Source organism: Colletotrichum spaethianum, assembly GCF_022836535.1.
Source record: "Colletotrichum spaethianum MAFF 239500 DNA, contig38, whole genome shotgun sequence".
Lineage (NCBI taxonomy): Eukaryota > Fungi > Ascomycota > Sordariomycetes > Glomerellales > Glomerellaceae > Colletotrichum > Colletotrichum spaethianum.
Window position 1 is genome coordinate 403191 of NW_026054808.1, and position 23143 is coordinate 426333.

At 56.3% G+C, this 23143-nt stretch overlaps 7 protein-coding genes across 7 annotated transcripts; 5 read left to right on the forward strand and 2 right to left on the reverse strand.

Annotated features, from left to right (window-relative positions):
- Nucleotides 1-297: 297 nt before the first annotated feature.
- ColSpa_10744 (putative argininosuccinate lyase) lies at nucleotides 298-1518 on the forward strand (the record flags this gene model as incomplete). The annotated part of the gene is made up of 2 exons (XM_049276956.1): nucleotides 298-374; nucleotides 426-1518. The coding sequence occupies 2 exons, from the start codon at nucleotides 298-300 to the stop codon at nucleotides 1516-1518; spliced, it is 1170 nt and encodes a 389-aa protein (XP_049132913.1).
- Nucleotides 1519-5287: 3769 nt separating this feature from the next.
- ColSpa_10745 (protein sym1) lies at nucleotides 5288-6156 on the forward strand (the record flags this gene model as incomplete). The annotated part of the gene is made up of 3 exons (XM_049276957.1): nucleotides 5288-5345; nucleotides 5437-5981; nucleotides 6037-6156. The coding sequence occupies 3 exons, from the start codon at nucleotides 5288-5290 to the stop codon at nucleotides 6154-6156; spliced, it is 723 nt and encodes a 240-aa protein (XP_049132914.1).
- A 1196-nt stretch (nucleotides 6157-7352) lies between these two features.
- ColSpa_10746 (phosphoglycerate kinase) lies at nucleotides 7353-8943 on the forward strand (the record flags this gene model as incomplete). The annotated part of the gene is made up of 3 exons (XM_049276958.1): nucleotides 7353-7418; nucleotides 7699-8122; nucleotides 8177-8943. 3 exons carry the CDS (start codon nucleotides 7353-7355, stop codon nucleotides 8941-8943), a joined length of 1257 nt encoding a protein of 418 aa, XP_049132915.1.
- A 418-nt stretch (nucleotides 8944-9361) lies between these two features.
- Nucleotides 9362-9953, reverse strand: ColSpa_10747 (putative 26S proteasome complex subunit sem-1; the record flags this gene model as incomplete). Its single annotated transcript, XM_049276959.1, has 3 exons — nucleotides 9362-9401; nucleotides 9482-9596; nucleotides 9815-9953. The coding sequence occupies 3 exons, from the start codon at nucleotides 9951-9953 to the stop codon at nucleotides 9362-9364; spliced, it is 294 nt and encodes a 97-aa protein (XP_049132916.1).
- A 1567-nt stretch (nucleotides 9954-11520) lies between these two features.
- ColSpa_10748 (histone transcription regulator 3) lies at nucleotides 11521-17985 on the reverse strand (the record flags this gene model as incomplete). Its single annotated transcript, XM_049276960.1, is given in 6 exon segments — nucleotides 11521-13531; nucleotides 13584-17397; nucleotides 17412-17547; nucleotides 17601-17675; nucleotides 17753-17781; nucleotides 17967-17985. The coding sequence occupies 6 exon segments, from the start codon at nucleotides 17983-17985 to the stop codon at nucleotides 11521-11523; spliced, it is 6084 nt and encodes a 2027-aa protein (XP_049132917.1).
- Nucleotides 17986-18869: 884 nt separating this feature from the next.
- ColSpa_10749 (uncharacterized protein) lies at nucleotides 18870-21257 on the forward strand (the record flags this gene model as incomplete). Its single annotated transcript, XM_049276961.1, has 6 exons — nucleotides 18870-18892; nucleotides 18952-19078; nucleotides 19143-19267; nucleotides 19330-19610; nucleotides 19662-20665; nucleotides 20715-21257. 6 exons carry the CDS (start codon nucleotides 18870-18872, stop codon nucleotides 21255-21257), a joined length of 2103 nt encoding a protein of 700 aa, XP_049132918.1.
- Nucleotides 21258-22206: 949 nt separating this feature from the next.
- On the forward strand, nucleotides 22207-22689 carry ColSpa_10750 (uncharacterized protein; the record flags this gene model as incomplete). Its single annotated transcript, XM_049276962.1, has 1 exon — nucleotides 22207-22689. The coding sequence occupies one exon, from the start codon at nucleotides 22207-22209 to the stop codon at nucleotides 22687-22689; it is 483 nt and encodes a 160-aa protein (XP_049132919.1).
- Between the last annotated feature and the right edge of the window lie 454 nt (nucleotides 22690-23143).

The following is a 23143-nucleotide window of genomic DNA, read 5'->3' on the forward strand; positions in this document are numbered from 1 at the left end:
TCACTCCCCGGTAACCCCGCGATGAGTCCCCGCAGTCTGGGGCAGTCTCCAGTTGTTCGCTGTTGTCCACGCTCGCTGAGATCTTCCGTCGAGTCGTCGCGTTTGGCCCGAGAGACAAGAGTGCCGAGACCCGTGACAGCTCGCTTGCATTTGTCTAGACCTTGGCGGGCAGTTGAAATGATGATTCGACTTTTTGCTTGTGGGCCTGGTGGTGAGGGGTTGGGATATATATATAACGGCAGCCGTCGGTAGCTTGCTGGAAGCTTTCTGTAGCACCGGCTGTGATATCACTTCATCATGATCGCGAGGAGATTGTTTTCTCTGCTTAGCCTCACGGCTCTGGCGGCTGCGGCCCCGGCTGCGGAGAGCTTCAAGTAAGTCACTCGGCCCAACTTGCTTGAATTCACGGTCTGACGACAGTTTAGCTCAGAGTCCGACGCCGAGACGCCCTTCTTCTACAAGGGTCACGACCTGAGCTCGCTGAAGATGCTCGAGGAGTCGCAAAGCGTCTTCGTCGATACGGCGCGGGGCAACCAGGAGCGGCCGGCGGATGACATCCTCGCCGATGGCGGCATGAACGCCGTCCGGTTGCGGCTGTGGGTCAACCCGCCCGACGGCACCTACGGCCTCAACTACAACATCGACCTCGCCAAGCGGTTCCAGGCCAAGGGCCAGCGCATCTTCCTCGACTTCCACTTCGCCGACAGCTGGGCGGACCCGCAGAAGCAGCCGGCACCGGCGGCGTGGCCGACGGAGCTGGAGCCGCTGGCGAGCCGGCTGCGCGAGTACGTGCGCGAGACGCTCGTCGCGTTCAAGGACGCCGGCGTCACGCTGGACATTGTCTCCCTGGGCAACGAGATCCGCCACGGCATGCTCTGGCCGCTGGGCCGCGTCTCGGTCGACGTGGAGCCGTGGTCGGCCACGGTGGCCAACTTTTCCAACCTCGCGACGCTGTACAAGGCCGCGCGGGCGGGCGTCAAGGACGCCACCTGCGCCGGCGTGCCCAAGCCCGAGGTCATGATCCACCTCGACAACGGGTGGAACCTGACGCTGCAGGAGCGGTGGTACGGGGCGCTCGTCGACAACGGCGTGCCCCTGTCGGCGTGGGACAGCTTCGGGTTCAGCTTCTACCCGTTCTACGGCACGTCGGCGACGTTTGAGAACCTCCGCAGCGTCCTGCGCGCCCTGGCGGACAAGTACAACAAGCCCATGCAGGTCGTCGAGACGGACTACCCGGCCGTGTGCGACGGGCGGTGGAACCCGATCCCGGAGTCGTCGGAGCCGAGCATCCCGTACAGCGTCGCCGGGCAGATCGAGTGGATGGCCGAGGTGCTTCGCATCGTCAGAGAGGCTCCGAGGGGTCTTGGGAGGGGTCTGTGGTACTGGGAGCCCGCGTTTTTGAACAACACATCTCTCGGGAGCGATTGCAACGATGCCATCTTCTTCGAGGCGGATTACAGCGACTGGCCGAAGACGGTGGGATACTCGCGAGAGTCGGTGAATGTCTTCCTGAACTAGCGGGTCGGCAGGTCTCTGCGGTCCATACGGCAAGACATGACGCAACGACCTTGACCAACATAGCAAAACTCATCTGCAAAACACATTTAATCCTATTACCGCGTTACCTTTGATTCCGGCCTGAATAAGGGTTTTTGCTGTTGGCTGTAATTTCTTCCATCTTCGTGACTAGCAAATCTGATGACCTAGTCTACATATCGAGACGGGTCCGTCTCGAGGCAATCCAGGAATCTCAGCTATACCCCCCTTCTCCTTGCAATGCTTTAACCATCTGTCAGATATACGAGAAGTGTGAAAAGACGGTTTCGACACGTTATATATAAAGTCCCAGAAACGGCCAACACCAACTCGCATCCGTCACCAACAACATGACACCGCAGTCAACTGGGCCATGGTTTCTCGTCTAGCACAGCTGCGAGACTCCTACGTCCAAAATTTGGCTCCCTATCTGATAATATTTCCTAGCCACCTTAAAGTTTCGCTCGGAATGAATACGACGTGTCAACAAAGTACAGCAAAAACAACGCCGAAACCTAGGAGCCCGCAACCGACGAGTTCCCGCCAAGGTACGCATCGGACGGCCCGTCAGGCTGGCGTGCACATGTTACTTTCCATGTCCAAGGTTAACTTTTTTTCACAAAGCAGCAGCCAGGATGCTGGACCATGCAGCATGACGATTCAGCGGGATGACCTCACTCGTGTCCAGCAAGCCATGCACGAGTATATCTTGTCAAAGAAGGCAACGGGGCCAAGGCAGGTGCGACGTGACGTGACCGGGGTGACATTGACAACGAGGCGGACACGGAGCCGCAAACACAACTGCCCTATTTTTGGAGTTTGTTTACTGTCGATCCCTTCTTCTCGTCCAGTGCATGTGGTGGCATTACCATGGACCTGACCCATGATGGTCGGATCACGGAGTTGAACGAGCGCGAGTGGGCGTAACATCCCGCTGCAGTTTACGCTGGCCACACAGGCGGAGGCGGTGGTGGTTCCGAAGCCAAACATACTTTATCCCGGAAACCTTCCCTGTCAGGTTCTGAGCTCGGCTGAGACTTGTAGACGGATGACTGCTGGGGACCCGTCGCGACGCACTATCATGAACGATGCGAATATGGAGTTTGTTACGATGGTCAACATCTCTTTAGGCATCGTTCGATACGAGAAGCACAAGGCACCGAAGACGTTGAGCTTGAGGGGGTTAATGGACGATGTAGACACAGGCAAAAGAAAGACGATGTTAGTGGGCTCCGTGGGAGCCGAGAAAGAGCGGTGATCAAGGAGTACCGAGACATTTCAATCATTACCTCTTGCAGCAAGGACTACTGTACAACAGTGTGATTTTTTCCGAGGGTTACAACACATAACCAAAGATGGCAGGATACTGAAAATGTTGCAGGTATCTTTGGAACTTTGTCGGGACGAGCCGCGGCGGAGGGAGGTGAACCCCCGTGGTTCGAGTAGGCACCTCCACCCGAGCTCCGTCCGGCAGAGCGATGCGAAGGAGTTGGAGAGGGTGGCATACGTACGTCTAGAAACAGCATTGACAGTGCTTCGACTCGGCTGTGAGTTTTAAGAGATCAGTCTCTTCCAAACCTTGATATGGTGGAAACCAGCCGGGAGGAAAACAATGCCACACGGAAGGGTGGCAGATTCAAACAAACAAAAGATTCCGTGGTGCGCCCATGACGATTCAGGACATGCGGCCAGGGTTCATCCTGCCCCGAGGACCCCTATGTTGAACAAGCGCACGCTTCCAAAGTTCAAATCACCGCCGTTCCGTAACTTTGTTTCCGTTCGGAGGAGGGGGGAGGCCAGACATGGGAGGGGATCAGACGTGCGGTTGCAAAGTGTTGAGGCCGGCGAAGGGAAGGGAGATGCGGTCATTAGTCAATTCATCTCAAGACGGCGGCGGACGGAGGAGCTCCAACCCCCCCCCTTCCGTACGCCACCGCTATGCGTCGAGGTCGAGAAACAGCGGTTACCCCACGATTTGTACGCGTGGATGAAACGGGAGCATTGATCGGGAGGGCAAGAGTCGTGTTTGGGGTTCCCGTGCAGGGACGGGGCCAAACGGTGTCGTCGGTCGGTTCTGGGAGAGCAAACGGGACGAAAAAGGGCCAGCGGGGGGCCCTCACGCAATTGGATTGTGACACTTTGGCAGCCAACGTGAGAGACCACCATATCGATGCTGCACCGTACGTATCATGTACCAGTTGAAGAAGAATAAGAAGGCCGAGGGCGAGGATCGCCGAAGGGGTGGTGGGGGGCGCAGGTCGATGAAAGCACTGTGCGGCCACTGATGAGCGGCTTCGGCACGGTCGGAGCCGTTGGGGGAGAGAGGGGCGGCCGTTCAATATGTAGCCAGGTGAGTCGTCTGTCAGTCGGTGGATTCAGTGGCACCGGTGAAAAAGCCGAACAAGATTTGGATACGGCCGTCCACAAGTCAGGTCGCGCGAGCATCACAGCTGTGTTGTGTTGGTCGGTTGTGGGGGCGGGAGACGCCCGGCGGGCGACATAACCAGCGTAACACAGTGCGATCGTCGCTAGCGTGCGCCCGAAACTCCGTCTTGCTCGACGAGTCCCATGAGCTTTCCCTCCCCTTCCCTGTCCCCAACTGGCACCCCACAGAAACGCCATCCATCCATCCATCCATCCTCCACCCACCATCCAAAGAAAGAGACCAGGGGCGGTACCTTTGGAATCCGTCCATTTTGAGTTCCAGCGTTTGAAGCACGCAAAGCAGCAGCGCAACTTGCGCCTTCGGAAGGCAAGAAGGGGCCCTGCATCTCGGTCTTTTGACCAGGTTCGTTTCTTTAGGCATCACATTACTGTACATAAACTCCATATTGGCACTTGGATGGTCACAGGCATCGCTTGCATGGCTTGCTCCTGCCGCTGCTCCATTTCTTTTTAGAATCCGTTCCTTCCCACCTTTTTTTGTTCCCCTTCTAAACACATCACTCCTACGTTACCTTATCTCCTTTTCCCGCCAAGTCTGGTGATCTTCTTTTCTTGTTGCTCATTTTCCTCCTTAGCTTGCCGTATCGTAATATATCTCTCCCCTCCCCTCGCCGCGCCGCCCAGTGGGAACAAAGCCTCCGCCTGCCCGCGCCCCCAAACCCCAGCACGGCGACTAGCGGACTCGGACCAATCGTCCTTTGCGCCACCTCCCGAACATCCTTTGCTACGGTGTCGTCATCGTACCCAGCCTTCGAAGCCTGCAGAAGCACCAAAAGAGCCCGTTCCATCAAGGGGCCCCTTTGCCAAATCCTCGTCTAGTTTTTCCTCGCTCTGCTTGCTTGCCCGTTACCTCATCTCGAGGAAAATAGAGAGGAGTCGATAGCGCGGCCACCTGGTTTTATCGATCCGATCAAGTCGCAACGAACTACCGCCGGTCGCTCACATACCTCCCCAACTAGAAAGAAACTTCCCACCCCCGGCTTCTCTCCTCCTAATAATCCATCATGTCGTGGGAGCTCTCTCGCCGCCGCATCGTCCGAGCTGTCAACAGCAAATACCTCTACGGACGCCTTGTATGCCAACCCCTTCCATAGCATTGTCCATCTGTTCCATCCGTCCCCTGTGTCCTCCAAGGGTGACACATTCCTTGCACACTGAATCTGAATCACTCTTTGTCTCTCTTGCGTCGGTTTTCTCTCCGCATCGTTTCCATCATCGCTCGCCGCCATAATCACTACATCAACTTGCGCTGACTTGCACCCTTTCGCCATAGCCGCTGCTTCACGCAGTCATCGCCCTTATCGAAATGGCGCTCGTCGCCAGGTTGGTCTCCAAGTTCAACCAATACTACGATGAACGGCCACGTACGTTACTGCCCCAGCTCTACGCCTAAAACATATTTCGCCACCCATGATGCGCTCCGTGATATCAATGCTAACATTCGCTCCCCGGCAGTCCTTACCATGATGGTGACCAACGCCATCCTCGGAGGCATCGCCGACACGACGGCCCAGACCATCACGGCCCTCCGCCTAAAGGCCATCCGCAAGCCCGGCGGCATTGACAAGGACGATGGCGTCGCCATCGAGATCCACGACCTCGACCGCAAGAACCCCTTCTACGAGAAGGACCTCATCCCGGACTCCAAGCACCTGCCCCCGCCCTTTGACTTTGAGCGCCTCACGCGCTTCATGGCCTACGGTTTCGGCATGGCGCCCCTGCAGTTCCGTTGGTTCAAGTTCCTGTCGACAGCCTTCCCCATTACCAAGACGAGCGCCTTTGTGCCCGCCATGAAGCGAGTCGCCTTCGACCAGCTCATCTTTGCGCCCTTCGGTCTGCTCTGCTTCTTCTCCGTCATGACCGTCGCCGAGGGCGGTGGCCGCCGCGCCGTGCTGAACAAGCTGCGCGACATGTACATCCCCACGCTCAAGGCCAACTTCATCGTCTGGCCCGCCGTCCAGATCATCAACTTCCGTTTGATGCCCGTCCAGTTCCAGCTGGTGAGTTGCCTCGAAACCGTTTGACTGCAAACGGCATGGCTAACGTGTTTCCCAGCCCTTCGTCTCCACGATCGGTATCGCCTGGACGGCCTACCTCTCGTTGACCAACGCTTCGGAAGAAGTTGACAACCGTCCCGCGGCCTCCCGCGAGGACGCCCACATCCGCCTCAGCTAGATGCACTGCATACAACTTACGCTCGATTTCCTTGATATCATGGTCTGCGGGTCGGCATGGGCTTGGGTCAGGTTGCACACCGCTGCAGGCATTTCCAGAGGCGTTATATATACCGGTTTCGACTTGGAGAGGTTCGTCAAGAGGTTCGCTCGGGTCTCGTTCAATCACTATAAATAGCACCGGGTGGTTTCGATGTTTACAGGCGTCTGGTGTCTTGGGTCCGAAAGATCGATATGGGCGGCCCTTAGTATTCTCTTTGTAGCAAAACAACAATACACTACAGTAACATTGAAAAAAGTGTGTGTGGTACTATTGTCTCCTGTCCTTTGCGCTGGGAGAGACGGGTGGTCTGAGGATGCTGCAACATGTCTGATTTCGTTGCGAGATGGCGGCGTATCTCTCGGTCATATTAGAGGCAGTTCCTGATGGCAACCGGACAACCCTGCTGGGCTTGCGGTCCGGGACTCGTTGTTGTTGACACAGACGCAAGACGGCGGTCTAAAAGCAGGTGATTGTCCAATTATAGTGACGAAACAGGAAACGCGGTAGCCAAGACGCCGCTGGCTTGTTTGGCGACTTGAGGCTGTCCCGTCGATGCCGGGTGGACGCCGGCGACCGGGGTGTTGAGGGAGAAGCGCAGTTTCTGTGAGGTATCAGACTACCATCACGTCACAAAGCACGGCGGGGCACAACAGCTCCTGCCGCGGGCGGGCTGTCTCTGCGGCGCTGCTGGGCTCGAGCTCCCCACTTCCTGGCAACGTCCCTGGCAAGGGAGGCCAGGCCCGGCCAGCTAAGGACAACAGCTGCTGCATCCCACTAAGACACTAAGGCAAGAGGGACCGAGTTCAACCCCGCCAACAAAAAAAAAAAAAGGCATGCAAAACACTGAGAGAATGCCCCTCGATGCACCACCTGGCGGGTAGGCAGTAGCAGCCAGCACCCCCACCATCCATGGCCGAAGCCTCCCAACGTGTGTTGAACCACTTAAGGTGACTGATTGCTGCGTGTTTTTAGTGTGTGTCCAGTCCAGTCCGCTCCTGTCCTGTCCTGTCCTGTCCCATCCTGTCCCATCCCAGCTCCCCTCCTAAATATACCTCAAGCCATCCATCTCCTCTCAACTTCTTTTCCCTTCTCTTCTTCCTCAACTACACCTCCTTTTCCCCTCCTACAACACCAAATACCCCCCAATCGCAACCATGTCTCTCGCCAACAAGCTCTCCATCACCGACGTTGACCTGAAGGGCAAGCGCGTCCTCATCCGCGTAAGTCACTCGAGCCCGCTGTTGTGATTCTCTGTTGCTGCTGGCTGCGTTGCCGGGTGTTGGTTGCTCTGCGTCGGCGCAGCGCGATTACCCCACCATGCCACCCGCGCCTGATTCCGGGTGCGAGCTCGCAGCCGTTCCGTATTCTGGCGATACGGGATGAGCCGCGGGTATTGCCCTCGGGACTCTACGCCATGCCACGCCCGGCATTGGAATACACCGGAAGGCCATACGGGCTACTTTCGTCTCTGCTGGACCGCCCCCACTAACCACCCCGCAGGTCGACTTCAACGTCCCCCTCGACTCCAACAAGAAGATCACCAACAACCAGCGCATTGCTGGCGCCGTGCCCACCATCAAGTACGCCATTGACAATGGCGCCAAGGCCGTCGTCCTGATGTCCCACCTCGGCCGTCCCAACGGCCAGGAGAACCCCAAGTACAGCCTCGAGCCCGTCGTCCCCGAGCTCGAGAAGCTGCTCGGCGGCAAGAAGGTCGAGTTCGCCAAGAACTGCGTCGGCAAGGACGTCGAGGACCTTGTCAACAAGGCCGACAACGGCCAGGTCATCCTGCTCGAGAACTTGCGCTTCCACATTGAGGAGGAGGGCTCCGCCAAGGACGCCGACGGCAACAAGATCAAGGCCGACAAGGCCAAGGTTGAGGAGTTCCGCAAGGGCCTCACCGCCCTCGGTGATGTCTTCATCAGTGAGTCTTGCCCTGTGAACATGACGCTCATGATACAATCCTAACGACTGCCAGACGACGCTTTCGGCACTGCCCACCGCGCCCACTCCTCCATGGTCGGCGTTGACCTGCCCCAGAAGGCCTCCGGTTTCCTCATGAAGAAGGAGCTCGAGTACTTCGCCAAGGCCCTCGAGAACCCCCAGCGCCCCTTCCTTGCCATCCTCGGTGGTGCCAAGGTCTCGGACAAGATCCAGCTCATCGACAACCTGCTGGACAAGGTCAACACCCTCATCGTCTGCGGTGGCATGGCCTTCACCTTCAAGAAGACGCTCGAGAACGTCAGCATCGGCGACTCGCTCTTTGACGAGTCCGGTGCCAAGACGGTCGGCAAGCTCGTCGAGAAGGCCAAGGCCAACAACGTCAAGCTCGTCCTGCCCGTCGACTACGTCACGGCCGACAAGTTCGACAAGGACGCCAACGTCGGCTCCGCCACCGACGAGACCGGTATCCCCGACGGCTGGATGGGTCTTGACTGCGGCCCCAAGTCCGTCGAGCTCTACAAGCAGGCCATCGACGAGGCCAAGACCATCCTCTGGAACGGCCCCGCCGGTGTCTTTGAGTTTGACAAGTTCGCCACCGGCACCAAGGCGACGCTCGACGCTGCCGTCGCTGCTGCCCAGAGCGGCAAGATTGTCATCATCGGCGGTGGTGACACGGCCACCGTCGCCGCCAAGTACGGCGTCGAGGACAAGCTCAGCCACGTCTCCACCGGCGGTGGTGCCAGCTTGGAGCTCCTCGAGGGCAAGGAACTGCCCGGTGTCACTGCCCTGTCGAGTAAGTAAATCAGTCCTTGTCCGCGGGAGGATGTGTCCCGCTCCATGGACTCGACCGGTCTGATAGATGGGAAAGGTCGGGCTGGCAAGGCCAGTCTGTAGGGACCCCCAGAACTAAGGGAAAGCGGAAGCCCCAGGGAAGAGGGTGGTCATGATGAACGTAATGCCCCCGTGTCATGTCCTAAGTAAACCAAAAACGTCACGACATCAAATAAACAGTAAAAAAGTAGACACGTCTCGTCCCGAAACCGTATGAATAAAAAAAAAAGAAAACCCGTTGCCCTTTTGTGATTTCATTCCATTCCTGGTATGCCGCCAGTTCGTCTAGATAGAGCTCGTAAGTAGTCTATGCCCCGTTGGTTCCACCCCGTCACCATGCGTCATTCCGGCTTCCCCTCACCAAGACATGTTCGTGGGGTGTGCGCAATCATCGTCGCTTGGACGCCTCGACCTTCTTCAGCTCCTCCCTGGGGCAAACGTTAGCATTTGAAGGGCGCCGCGATACATTTGGGGGGGTTGTCCAGGGTGGTGGAGGGGTTTGTCATACTTGAGCTGCGCCGAGAAGTCGTCGCTCGTGTCGTCGTCGTCCCAGCTCTCCTCCCACAGGTGCTGCGTCGAGCCGCTTCCGCTGGCGGCCGCCTCGGTCTCTTCCTGGGGCCAGTCTGTCGCGGTCAAGTCAGCTCACGTTTCCACGGGCAGTGTTCATGGTCAGTGTTCTCGGGGCGGGTCCCCTCTCAGTCGCGCAGTGAGGGTTCGATGGAGAGCCACGACTGCACCCGCGTCTCATCTCAGGCTGGGAATGGAGAGCGGAATAGCAGGAGGAGGAGAAGGAGTCGATGAAAGAAGGAGGGTGGAGGGGGGGAGCAGAGGAGCCACGCACCGTCGACGGGGAAGTCCTCGAACTCGTCGTCCTCGCCGAGCGCGGGCTTCTTGGCGGCGGCCTGCTGCTGCGCCGTCGACTCGTCGGCCTTGGGGTCTGCGGTCTTGTCCTGCGCGGGCTTTGCGTCCGAGGAGGCCATTGTGTGTGGTGTGTGATGTGAGGTGTCTGGTTGAGGTCTGGAAATGGTTTTGAGGATGCGTTGGCTCCCTCGTGCTGCAGAGTTACCCTTGCGCGGATTGGATCGTCGTTGGGGGGAGGAAACGGGGTTCTCGATTGGAGAGCTTCGTGGAATCGAAAAAGACGGAGGGTGTTGGTTTTGGCTCGTGGGAGGTCGTGGGTGTTGAGGAGGGAGGTTCGCGATTGTGTGGATGGGGGATTGGTGATGGTGGTGGGAAAGCTACCGGGGTGCGTACGAGGTGCTGCTGGCTGCGGGCGGTCGCTGGGCTTGGTGGAAGGTTGTCGACGGGGCGGAAGTTGCCGCGTTCGCTGAGAGGTGCTGGGCTTGGCCGGGCTGGGTGCGGACTGCCAGGCGGCACTGGGAAGGCGTAATTGCTGGCCCCTAGCGCCGCCGGTCAAAAAGGCACGGGGGGTGGGTGTAGCCTGTTTGGCTGGTGCACCCCCGTAGCATGGCCCGTCTCCACTCCACTCACGCCGGGCTCGGTGAGGGCCGGGTCGGACGTGGGCATGGCGAGCCTTCCTGTGAGGTAGGCAGGAGTCCTTCTTGGTAACATGTGTTTCTGAAATTGATGGAACAATTTCACTCCTGTGTTCTCCAGCAAGAAACACTCGAACGCTGCGACATGAACTAGGACTAGACCTGCTAGTATTGAAGCCCTCTTCCTTTGCCAAGATCCTTCTTTTCAAGGGGTTGCTCTGCCTGCGTTCCTGGAGACACAGTCATGAACTCTTTAACTAATGAAAAACATGAAGAGGAACTACCCGTTGCGATCGATGCACCTTTGGAATATGACATGAGCGGCACCAGTCGATTCAACATCTCAGACTGTTGACTCTATCTGTATCCATCCTCAGCTATCAAGGCACTCAGCGTCTGCTGTCATTGACTCATAATAATCCAAATATCCCGACCTTTGCTCCTAAAGCCCCGGAACCCCTCGCCACGCCAGTCCAGTATCACCCTCAAGCGTACCTCGGATAACACAGCCGCGCAGGGAGATCCTTCAGACAAGCATCGCAATACCCACCCTCCCACCACGTCTCCAAGCCTACCCTCACCCGACACGCCCAGCCGCGCTGCCTGGCCGGTGGGCACATCTCCGTCCACCGCTCCGTCGTATGGCGGCAGTCCTCCTTAGCGACCTGTCGGATAATGCACATCGTGTGTCTGTCTGTCTTTGTAAAGCTCGGGACAAGGGCGGCAGGTTCTTCGACGCGAATAGTGACCAAATGAGAAGCGGATGCAAAATGGAAAATGGATTCGTCCTACTGATATGAGCCCCTGGCGGCTGCCTTTATAATCTCCCATGACACCGCTGACCCTGCGCTTCCCATAAACCACGCTGTTTGTTTACACTGCCCACGACTCACACTACTCCTACTCATACACAAACCAATGCTCGCTCCAGCGGACTCCGCTTTACTTCCAACAATGCAAATGCCAGCTGTTCTGTACCAGGAGTAACCACCTCCAACAAATGCCCAACCCCCGTCCCCATGCCTTTCTAGTGTTTGAGGGGCTGGGCATGCTACTCGTCCTCGTCTTCATCAGCCACGTCGCCCTCTTCTTGCTCTTCATCGCCTTCTTCCTGCTCCTCGTCCTCTTCTTCTTGTTCGTCGTCTTCCTGTTCATCACCCTCTTGCTCCTCATCGCCTTCTTCTACCTCAGCTTCTTCACCTTCACCTTCACCTTCTTCCTCTTCCTCTTCTTCCTCTCCTTCCTCTCCTTCCTCCTCTCCTTCTTCCTCTATACCACCCTCTTCCTCTTCTTCTTCACCTCCTTCTTCTCCACCTTCCTCTTCTTCCCCACCTTCCTCTTCTTCTCCACCTTCCTCTTCTTCTTCACCTCCCTCTTCTTCTTCACCTTCCTCTTCTTCGCCTCCCTCTTCTTCTTCCTCTTCATCACCGCCTTCTTCTTCCTCCTCCTCCTCGTCATCACCGTCACTGGAGTTTTCGTTCTCCGCTTGACCAGAGTCCACGCTTTTCCTCAGGTTCGGGAACATGAGTGATGGAGGTGGCTGCTCATCCCAGTCATCAGGAACATCACTGAGCTCACTTTCGTCATCAGCCGAGTCGTGGATACTACCCCGAGGGCTGGATCCTGCCGTGGCCTGCGCGGGCGCCTCGTCGCCGTCTTCCCCTTCCATCACTGTGTCCTTCATCTCCGTGTCCTCGCCCTCTTCACCCGCCTCGCCTTCACCTTGGTCTTCGGCGCCACTGCCCTCTCCAGCGTCTCCAGCAGGAGTATGCGTCCCGTTTCTGCCGCTCGAGACCGATCCAACGCGGGATTTGGATGGAGCAACCGATGACTTTGGCGCTTCACTGAAGCGAGCAAAGGCTTGTTCGGCTTTTCGGATGATGTCGGGCCTGCGAACGCCTGCCCTGCGCCTCGGGGCTGCCTCTGGTGCAGCCGTCTTATCGCCCTCACCATTCGCCCCCGAGTCTTGGGCAGCGGTTGGGTTGAGAAGGTTTCCCAGTGAGCTTGATGGCTTTAGTTCCAGTCCGCCATCGGCCTCTTCTCTGGCGCGGGCCCTGGCGCGGGCCTCAAGAACTTCGTGCGGTTCTGGACCCGGCAGCGTAGGGCCGATCTCCTGGTAGATGACGGCGTAACAGTCGTTGATGAGATCATCAATGGCTCCGGCTTTCATGAGACCTCCATTGAGCTTCTTTAGCTCAATCGTCTCCTTCAGGCAGGTGAACGCGGGGATGTCGGTCGATGGACCCCCAGCCCACTCGGTGATGCGATCTGCCATGATTTCCAGCTCTTCCAGGGACGTCGACTTGAACGGGTCATCCAGCGTCGGAGGCACCTGGAACCCCTGCCGCAACAGCCTAAGATAAGCCATGGAGCACATCTGCCACAAGTCGCTGAAATGGTAAAAGTCCGCACCCTTCTTGCGTAGTCGCCTGAGAACCATCTCCAAGTTCACCCTGTCGTTCATAACAACTAGAATTTTGACCATGAATCGGATGTACTGTGATGTGTAGACGTGGTGCCGCCCAGGGCGTTCGGCATCACATTTCCAGACATTCATAACCATCGTCTTGGTGAACATGGATTCTCTGAGCACGTTAAAGGCGGCCTTGGCTTGGACAAGCTCGGGCGACTCGCAGTCTTCGTCGAAAAGGAGGCGAGCGTGACGCATGATGATACGGTGCTGCCAGTTGGACTTGTCCTTGTCCCGGAGATGGTGAAGGTTCCTGATGACGTATTCCTCCCAGTCTTCGTTATCGTCGAGAGTGATGTCGTCGCCTAATTCCATGCCGAACGGTTGTCTCGACAGGATATCCGCACCTTCCTGTGGCTTCAGGTCACCGCGAACAACAAGCTTGTAGACGATTGAGACAATCTTGTAATGCGGCTCTAAAATGGGATCGCTGTGTCGCGACTTGGGCACTGCAGACACAACCTCGACTGCATGCTCGAGGGCTGATACCAAGTACCCGACTGATGGGCGGGTCTCGCGGTCCTTCTGGCTCAGCTCATCAAGGGGCTTCTGGTACATCTTCCAGAGGCACTTAGTGAGCATATATGGGTTTCTATGCCGAGTTAGTGACAGCTAGTCAACAAGCTAAAGAAGCAGATGCTCACCTCCAATCCTGCGGCTTGCGTCTCATGGCCCGCTTGAACAAGCCAGCCGCGTACTTCCACACCTTGTAATCTTGCATCTGGTCGTGAAGCACCCTCTGAAAGGTCCCAGTACCCAAGGCCTCAATGAAGAACCTTTCATGGTCTGCATGCTGGAACGGCTCCATGGCGAGGGGCTCACGACTGGATGCGTACAGACGCATGGCGAAGTTATGATAGAGCTCATACAACGGATCCTCGTCCTCGTCGTCAATGTCTACTTCCCAGGAGTTGGACAGCGCAAGGGTATAGCAGTGGATCGAGTTTCGCTGGAACTTGAGCAACTCCCCACGCTCCTTGTTCATCTTGTCGGCTGACCATAAGACCGCCTCATCGAGCTCATAGTCAAAGCACTCAGCTAGACGGAACCAGGCATCCCACTTATCTGGAGTGAACTGAAGCTGCAGTCGCAAGAATGTTGCCGCGAGTCGCAAGTCGTCAGTGGCACCAGGTGTTTGTCGTTTGCTTAAATCAACCTGTTTGAACCTCGTCAACGCGATCATGCCCAGCAAGAAGAACCACCCATGGCTCGCCAGAGCGCTTTCGGGGGTATTGACGGCAACAACATCCAACTGAACACCGCCGGTAAGGGCCTGGTAGAGTCTGAGGGGATGGATCGGTCGCTTAAGGTATTCGGTAAAGTTCCTGAGGTTGTGAATCATCTGAGGAGTCGACTTTGTTTGTCCGATGGCGCCTTGCATGTGCTCAATGGTCGTTTTGAGGTCCGACTTCAAGAGGTCCTTTCTGGGCATCCTCCTTGCTAAGACCGTGATCTTGTCGACCAGTTGCATGGCATTGCGCTTCTCGAGCTTCTCAGGGGGGCAGCCGTGATCCTGAACTTCTCCAGCACCGACCCCAAGCTTAAGACCATGAAGGTCATACAGCACTTGGCCAAGATAGTCTTCCCAATTCTCAATCTTCTTGAACCTCAGCAGTTCCACGCGCATCATCTTCAAAAAGATCTTGTTCGAGGCCTTGCAGCATTTCCTCAATCCGACGACCTGATGAATGGCTGATAGGAAGTCCGCCAACTCCATCTCTGGGTTCGGGAACAATGTGCGGTTTTGGTTCACGCCGACCTTGATCACCGTGTACTGGAGGCACCACACACGCACCTGAATCTCCCGCAGCTTGTTGAGGGATGGCTGAAACGAAGGACTGCTCGGTGGCGCACGAGTCATCCCAATCCGAATCTCATCGTCATGCATGGCTGACGCATGGAGCATGCAGCTCAACTTGATGAGAGCAGTCGATGTTGACTTCAAGTGGTCGTCGTCGACAATATCGTAAGCAGAGCTATCATTGAGAGCGAGCGAAAGCGCGGTGATTAACAGGTCATCGAGAGCCTTGAGCATCTTCAGCAACAGCGGCGGTCTCGTTTCTGGTGCGTTCTTGAGATACCCATCGCTTTCCAGGTCTGCTGTGAGCATCTCAATGGCCTTGAGGTGGCACGAAAACTGCTTCGTGGAGTACTTGATGCTAGCATAGGCGTCGCTAAGCCGCGTCCAGAGGAACAGCCGCAATTCCGTGCTAGTACCTAGGAGGAACCTCCAAAGATCTTGAAGACTTTGACTCGCACATTCCTTGATAGGCACTTTCTTGTTCTTGGAGCGGTCGGATGAAGAACCCTCTCCGTCCTTTGTGGTTTCGTCTGACGACACCGGGACGTATACCGATCCTGGATTGAGGACGGGCTCGAGATTGTCAATGACGGCAACAGGGTCGCTGACGTTGTCCTGGAAAAGCCCGAGAAAGAAATCCATGGTCGTCAGTTTGGAAATCTCCCTATCGGCTGCCGCTTCGGAAACCTCTGGTATCACTGGGTTGTTAGGGAGGTAAAGCTGGTCAAAATCTCGTTCCGAGAGGAAATCCCGCAAACTCGTCCAACACTGAAGTATGTACTCTCTCGAAGCGTTCTCGGTCAGAGTTGTGGAGAAGATGGCAGCCCATAGGAAGCGACTAGTCAACTTCTCGTTGCCTTCCTGGGTAGCCTCGCGCAGCAAAGCCGATGCCATGTCTAACCATCGTCCCAGGCGACCCTTGGCTTCAACGCGGATGCTGTAATCGACCACACTGTTAGGGTTGGTGATTCTTTCATACACGTCAAGGTGAATCTCGAACAGCATCTCCACAATGCTTTTGATGAACCCGAATTCCTTCTCGACGTCGTCAGAATGCTTCGCGCGATCCAGGTCGTAGTTGATGGCCTGGAGAATGTCCTGGTCGAACCGACTAATGACCTGGACGACGGCTGTTTTCATGACATCTGACCACTTGGTTTCGAGATAGGTGGGACAGATCGCTTTGAGCCACTCGTAGGCAACCTCTTGGGCCGTCATCCAAGAAGAGTTGACTCGCTTTACGAAAGAAGAGATTCCCTGCGTCTCCTTGAAAGGCGGAATGACCGACAACTTTTGGGAGCCGCCCTTGGCATGTTCAAGGAAAGACGACAAGCTCAAAGATGCCTGGGCTTGCTTATTAAGCAATATTTTTGCATTTTCTTCATTGAAGGAGACAATGGCATTGCGGAGGTCCACCGTGGCCTGGTTCTTGATGGATGCCGCGCGCTCTTCCGACGCCAGCGAGTCCAACACCTCGCTGATGCGATCCAAGGTAGCTTGGTCCGTGACGCCAATATTTTCCAGCATGTTCTTGGTGGCCTGGAATAGGTTCTGGTCGGCTGCTTGGTATGGTGCCAATTGGGATGCGAGGACGGCATTAGGGTCCAAAACTTCTTCCGCAGCTGCGGTTTCTCGTCGCCGAATTCGTTTGCTCCTCTTCTCAACCAAGCTCTCTTCTTCTTGTCCTTCCTGAATGCCCGCCGCTGACTGCGACCGCTTTCTGATCGGCTGAGAGCTGCCCCGGCCCTTGCGAGTGTTCTCGGGAGGTTTTGGGGTTTCTTTCGGTACAGCGTTTGCGCTCTCAGCTTTTTCGGCATCCGCAGGCTTGTCCTCTTTTGTGGCGACCCCATCCTTGTCTTTGGCATCGGAGCCGTTGGGTTGACTGTCCTGCTCTGGTGGACTCTCCATGACTACATCTTCGTCGTCTTCCGTTTCAGGAAGCTCAATGACGATGGCCCGGCTTGTCTGCCCCTTTTCGAGTATAAATTGGACCAACGCCATGCCTAGGTCGGCCCAAGATGCTGTTGGACATGCTACAGTCAGACGGGTAGCGCCTACTTCCTCGACGATAGTGCGGGCGGATCCGAGTTCTTTGATCGGGTTCGGTAGGAAGGGTATGGGATCGATGTGTCTTTTGATGAAGTCGGGCATGTCCCGATTGACCCAAGGGCCCATGATGGGGTGGGACAAAGCAATCTCGTCGGTCAAGACCTGCAGCTGATCCTTCAACTGTTGCCCAGCGAATCCTTCCGCCAGAGAAGGTGGCTCGACCTCAAGAACAGTCGGGTCATCGTCAAGTTCGATGGCGGCCTCAAGGCAGTACCTGTTGATTCTCGAGCTCTTCAACGAGGCGGCAACGCGAGCAGTGCGGCGCCACAGTTCGGCATCGGACGGATCGCGGTCGAGGGCGGCATTGAAGTCCGTCAGGGCATTGTACATGTTTTGGAGCGCCTCATCCTTCTCGAAGTAAGCGGGCGCATCATCTCCCGCGCTCCGGGCGGCGTGGCGAGTGCGGTCGAGGAGGAATTGGCCACGATTCTTATGTGCGAGAAAGAAAGCCTGAGGAAGACTGCTGCCGGTGGTGTCAACCTCGGCGACTTGGAGGTCGAGGTCGGCGGCGAGAGCGGGATCGGTGATCAAATGGTCGGGCTGTCTCTCTGCCCTCTCGTACTCGGTGACTGCCTCGGGTATTTGAAGATTTCGGATTTGAAGAGGTCATCGTAGGCATCGGCGGCTTCGTCGAAGAAGCGAGGACCCTGGGCATGCAGCTTCAGGGCATTTTGGAAGCGCTTCAGAGCTTCATCGACCTATTGGTAAGTCAGTACCGAGCGAATGTGGGCGGTTGGGTGTCGGCGCATACATGGATCTCGCGGGTGGTGTCAATCTCATCGTCAATGTTCTCCTCAGTCTCGACGTTGATGGCTTGGAAGGCCGGCTGCGCGTCGGTTAGTCGGATGCTGTTAGTGGCTGGTCGCAGGCAATGGACAAACCATCTTGACGGTGCGCTCTTACGAGCAGAATCGTCGCAGCCGCAACGTTGTCTGGATACTGGAGTTGAGCACGGGGTGGTGGATTTGGGTATCGGGTGGTTCTCTGCGAACACGCAGCTACGATTGCTTGCTATGGAGGAATTTCCGCCGCGCGTGGCTGCCGGGACTGACGCGACCTGAATTGGAGAACATTAAATTGGTTGCTTGCACTCTGGAGCTGTCGAATGGGTACGTACCGCGCACCAGGAACAGCATGCATGGGCCGGCAACGGTGGGGATACGAACGTCCACGACTCTCGCGTCAGCGTCCGTCCCAGCGGGGGGGGAGCTGTTCAACTGCAATCCCCCCTGATGATGACACTAGAAACTGAGGCTCAGGGGGTTTAAGGTGGCCCCCAAAGCTGTGTCCGGGGCCCGTGCACCGCGTTTGGCGACGTGTCTTATGTAAGAAACCCGGCCAAGAAGCAGCACCTGGCATCTCAAGAACATGGCAACGGTGGCAGTACCTACCGTACCGTACCAGCAGCAGCAAGAACACCAGGTCCCGGCCACGTTTGAGTCCCGGCACTAAACAAATTGCTCTCGTGGCTCCATCCAGCTCAGGCTGTCCGCCCTGTGCATCACCGGCTCCCAGCTCCTCCTAATCGTCCCTCTTCCCAATATTCCTGCCAATGACAAACGCCGGCAACAAGGCGCCTCTTCTCATGGTCCCTGTCCCCTACATATTGCACAACCCCCATTAATATTGTTCCAAGCCGGCAGCAGGTTCCCAGTCCTGGCACAGAAGACGTGGAGAGTCCAAGCTCACCACATCTGCATCCATTCACCACCTTCCCCAAGAATTCCTATTATCGCTTCCACTCCCACCAAACCCGGCTGGGAAACGACAGGCCACACATCCCTCGCCAATCCCACCGACCAATTCAGGAACTGCTACCGATCCCCCACGTCCGGCCACCTCGTCCCAGCCATCTCGTTGACTTTGCGACACTGGCCAAAATCGCTCCAACGCCCTTCCCCCTATCGCCCACATGCATCGAGCCTCTAGCTCATAACACCGTATCCAATCCTCGAGAGCACATATCCCTCTCTCACTCCATCTTGCGCCCGAAGTAGCTTGACAACACAACACCGCCGCAATGGTTGCGCCGGCTGTGCCCGAGTTCGTTGACCACCCTCACATGCTGTAGCGACCGTCCCCGTTGCTAATTCCCCCTCCAGGCTCACCGAGGAGATTCTCCAGGAATCAGTTGACGCTCGAACCGAATCCCTCATCTCCCTTCGCGAGCTGGGTCCTCCTGACCTCGTCCACCTCCTGAAGCATTCCACGAGAAACCCCGGCAAGCAGGTAGGAGTCACTTGCGCACCATCGATCCCATACCGTCCGTCACTAATCGGCCTTGTTCCTATAGCTCGGAGTCTACCATCACGTCACTGGCGTTGATGCATCCTCCTCGGCCAGTCTTGCCGCCTACATCAACACTCTAACCTATCGCGAGCATGGCCAGGCTGCGCAAACCAAGATCTCGGAGGGCCTGTACTGGTATGTCAATACGATGCGCTTCGTGGCAGAGCTCCAAGAGCTAACATTGCATCTAGCTGTTACAATGCCTTCTCCCGACTTGACATGCGAGTCCACGTAACGATACCCGGAACCGTCGAGAGCTACTGCGTGGACGAACGAGGTGATAAGCGCAAGGCGACAGATGACTTGTGGCTGGAGACGTACCTCTGCAGCGTTCTGCGAGCCTACTCGTACGCAGACGATGGAAGCGGAGAGACCATCCGGAAGATCATGGGCGTGCGCAGATTCAACCCCGTCACAAACACCGAAACCGAACACCGTTTCCTCAACGCCGCCGAACAGCTGTTCTTCAGAGGTGTGTTTGGATCTCGAGAGCCATCAATTTGCTTGACTAACATGATACTAGGCTGGCAGCTCGGTTCCGACAGTGTCGTTCAAGTGCCGAACAATGTCTCGAACCATCTGACCGCCGGCCTCCTCAAGTACTTCCAGACCACGGGACGCTACGCCTCCGGTATCAACCTCTTCGAGAAGCTCAGGGACCAAAACGTCGAGGTTTCTTCCCTCCTCGCCAAGGTCTTGTTCATGGGCAACGAGGAGGTCGAGGGCGTCAGGGTGCTCCACCAAGCACTGAAAGAATCACCGATGGACTATGTCATGCTCGACACCCAGGCCGAATTCCTCCTCAAGAAGGCGCAAACTGCCACGACGCCCGAGCAGAAGGAAGAGAGACTTCGCTTAGCGCTGGGCTGCGCTGATCGCAGCACAATTGCTGCTCCCAGTGAATTCGGTACCTGGGCAAGGTTGGCGCAAGTTTACGTGGCAATGGAGGACTGGGAGAACGCCCTGACTATTCTCAATTCCTGCCCGATGTTCACGTACCAGGACAAGGATGCGCCTCAGATGCCTGAACCGAAGGATGTCCATCTGCCAACCCTCCCCGAGACTCGACTGGACGAGATTGACAGCGAACCCGAGTCTAGGTACTCCGAGCAAGTAGATGCGAGTCTCCTGAACCTGCGCGCTGCAGTCTATAAGGGAACCTTCAAGCAAGCGTATGGCATTCTGACAGAGATGACGTCCAAGATCGGATGGGACCAGCTACTCAAGATCCGAAGCACCGTGTTTGTGATGGAGGACGAGTATCGCTCCGAGAAGCAGGAAACCTCGCATACTCAACGTAACCCAAGCACGGATGGCCTTCGCGGAACCCCTGACCCAACAACGAACGGTGAGCAGTCGGACTCGGAGGAGGACGACGAAGAGGACGACGAGGAGAAGAAGTCCAAGCCGACAGACACCGAGTCTACCGCCGAGACGTTGGCGACAAACGGACAGACGGAGGGCGAAGCCGTGGAGAAGCCTACCCACGCGATAGATCCCGGTGAACTGAAGGGAGACGCGGAAAACGTAAACACCCCTGTTCCTGACACTGCGAATTCGACTAACACATCACCAGGGCGCACAGACCGATGACCATCTCTCTAAGCTTAACAACAAACGCCTGTGTGAGCGTTGGCTGGACAGTCTCTTCATGGTGCTATACGAGGACCTTCGCGTTTACACGATTTGGCGTACACAGATGGCCCAGTACAGAGCGCAGTCGATGCAGTACAAGAAGTCGGCCGAGGAATGGGAGATCCTTGGGTCTTTGGCGGAGAGACTTCAGCACGCAGACGAGGCCGTAGAGGCATACAGAGCTTGCCTCGCCGCACGGTTTAGCCCTAAGGCTTTGACGGGTATCCTTCGTGTTTTTGAACAGAACAAGAACACACGCGAGACGGTTGCGTCGGTCATCCGCCTCGTCACCTGGCAGTACAGGTGGTACTCGGAGTTCTCTCCAGAACTTCTCCATACGATTCGTACGCTTATCGAGGACGAAGGTGCGGTCAAGGTCAGGAGCATCATCCAAGCCACCAGCCTACCTCAAGAAGTTCTCGATCTCACTCACCACTACGCCGCGCTCTGCGCTACTTTCCGCAGCAGCGGCACCGATGGTTAGGTATAAAACCGCATCTCCGTACAAAAGCCGGGTCAGTGGCGTCGGCGATATGCAGTTGATAAAACGGAGGGATTTTTGCGGTTTAGGGTTCTCATCCCCGGACGAGACATGGAGGAGTATGACTTGGGTGCTCATGTACTACACCATCACAGCGTGCATTTTTGCAATTGTGTCGGTGCGCTGTGTTGGGATTCTTTCAAAAAAAAAAAAGCATGAGCCGTGGCTGTTAGGCATCAAGACTGTAATGCAGAGTCAAATGATACCTTGTTTGTCGCTTGAAACTAGAGGTCGGGTCGAAGACCAAGGTGATGCAATGCTCGATCTGACTTGAGAGGACTGCGGAAAAGCACTCAAAGAGAGACTCGCGAGTTCGGCGCCGCCAAGTTCTGACAGAGGCTGAGAGGCTACCGGAAATTTGACCGAACACACGGAGCACCCCCGGGCCGGGCCGCTGACACCAGGTACGGGCGCCCGATAGGAGCTCAGGCTCTCTGCTGATCGGGCAGCCGTTTTTAGGGGGGACTGATATCACTCCTACGTCAAACCGGTCGAATTTCCGTCTCAGCCATGGACGCATTGAGGGTCTTTGGGGTCCTTGAGGGCCTTGTGGCGGCGCTGTGGCATCAGGCCCCTTCGATCGCGGTCGATGAGATGTGTCGGTTCCCCACTCAGCACCACATTTTGGCGGGTGTGGTGATTTCATAGCACAGCTGTCGGTGAGATCATCGAGATGACGTCGGCCGTCTGAGCTTAGATGGCGAGGCTAGATGAGAGTCAACGACGACTACATAAGTTGATGATTCCGAGCAGTCAGTAACCTTTTTGAATCAATTCAGTATCAAGCAACAACCAAACAAAAACATCATATCCTCTAGACTCGCCCAAGAGTTTATCAGTTCACTTACACCACTTACACATCAACCCATCACAATCACAACAACTCAACACAATGGCACCCTCAAAGGACCAGCTCATGGAGACTGCCGCCCAGGCCCAGCTCGACATGAACACCTATCAGTCCAAGACGGGCAACGCGCGCCCCCAGGGCAACGACGACGCCGGCGTCTCTTCAGTGCAGACCGAGAACCGCTTCCCCGGGGCCTCCGTCACGGTGCAGGGCGACCCCGCCAACAACGTCTCGTACAAGCCCGAGCAGCCGGCCAAGGACCCGGCCTACGACGACGACGATGTCGTCCCCGCCAAGAAGATCTCGTCGCTCGGCACGCAGGACCGCAAGGACGACGTCCTGCTGCAGGGCGAGGGCGCCGTGCGGAACAACGTTGGCACCAAGCCGCCCGGCGTCGGTGGTAACAAGTTCCCCGGCTCCGACTACTACACCCCCGAGAGCGTACCGGATAGCATTTCGGCGGAGGGCAACATCGCGCCAGAGAGCGTGACGCAGGCTTCTGCCGAGGCCGAGAACCCTCGGTAAACCTTGGACGAACGGGCGTTATGAATGGGAATGCTTTGGATACGGATGGCGGAAAGAAGCGATGCCGGGCATTGTATGATTATTCATGATCATGATGTACAACAATAATGAAGCTGCCTCAAAGGCAAAGCCAAACACATCACTTTCTCCAGTGACATTGTTGGTCTATGTTTAAACTATTGCGACCCTGGACATATTCAGGGTCGATAAAGACAGAACCCTAATGTTTTTGTTCTACTAATGTAGGTGTACACATACGTGTACCATTTGAGCAGCATACTAATGACCTAGTCTATTCAGGCACCTCTCACACTCGGCCATTGTGATGAGCCCGCTCATTTCATGCTTTGTTGGTCATGCCTAATAGGTATGATGTTGATTAACAATGAGATGATCTATTGTTTTGTAACTCATCTATCTAATATGATGAACTCCTAGTGTACCGATCTCCTAA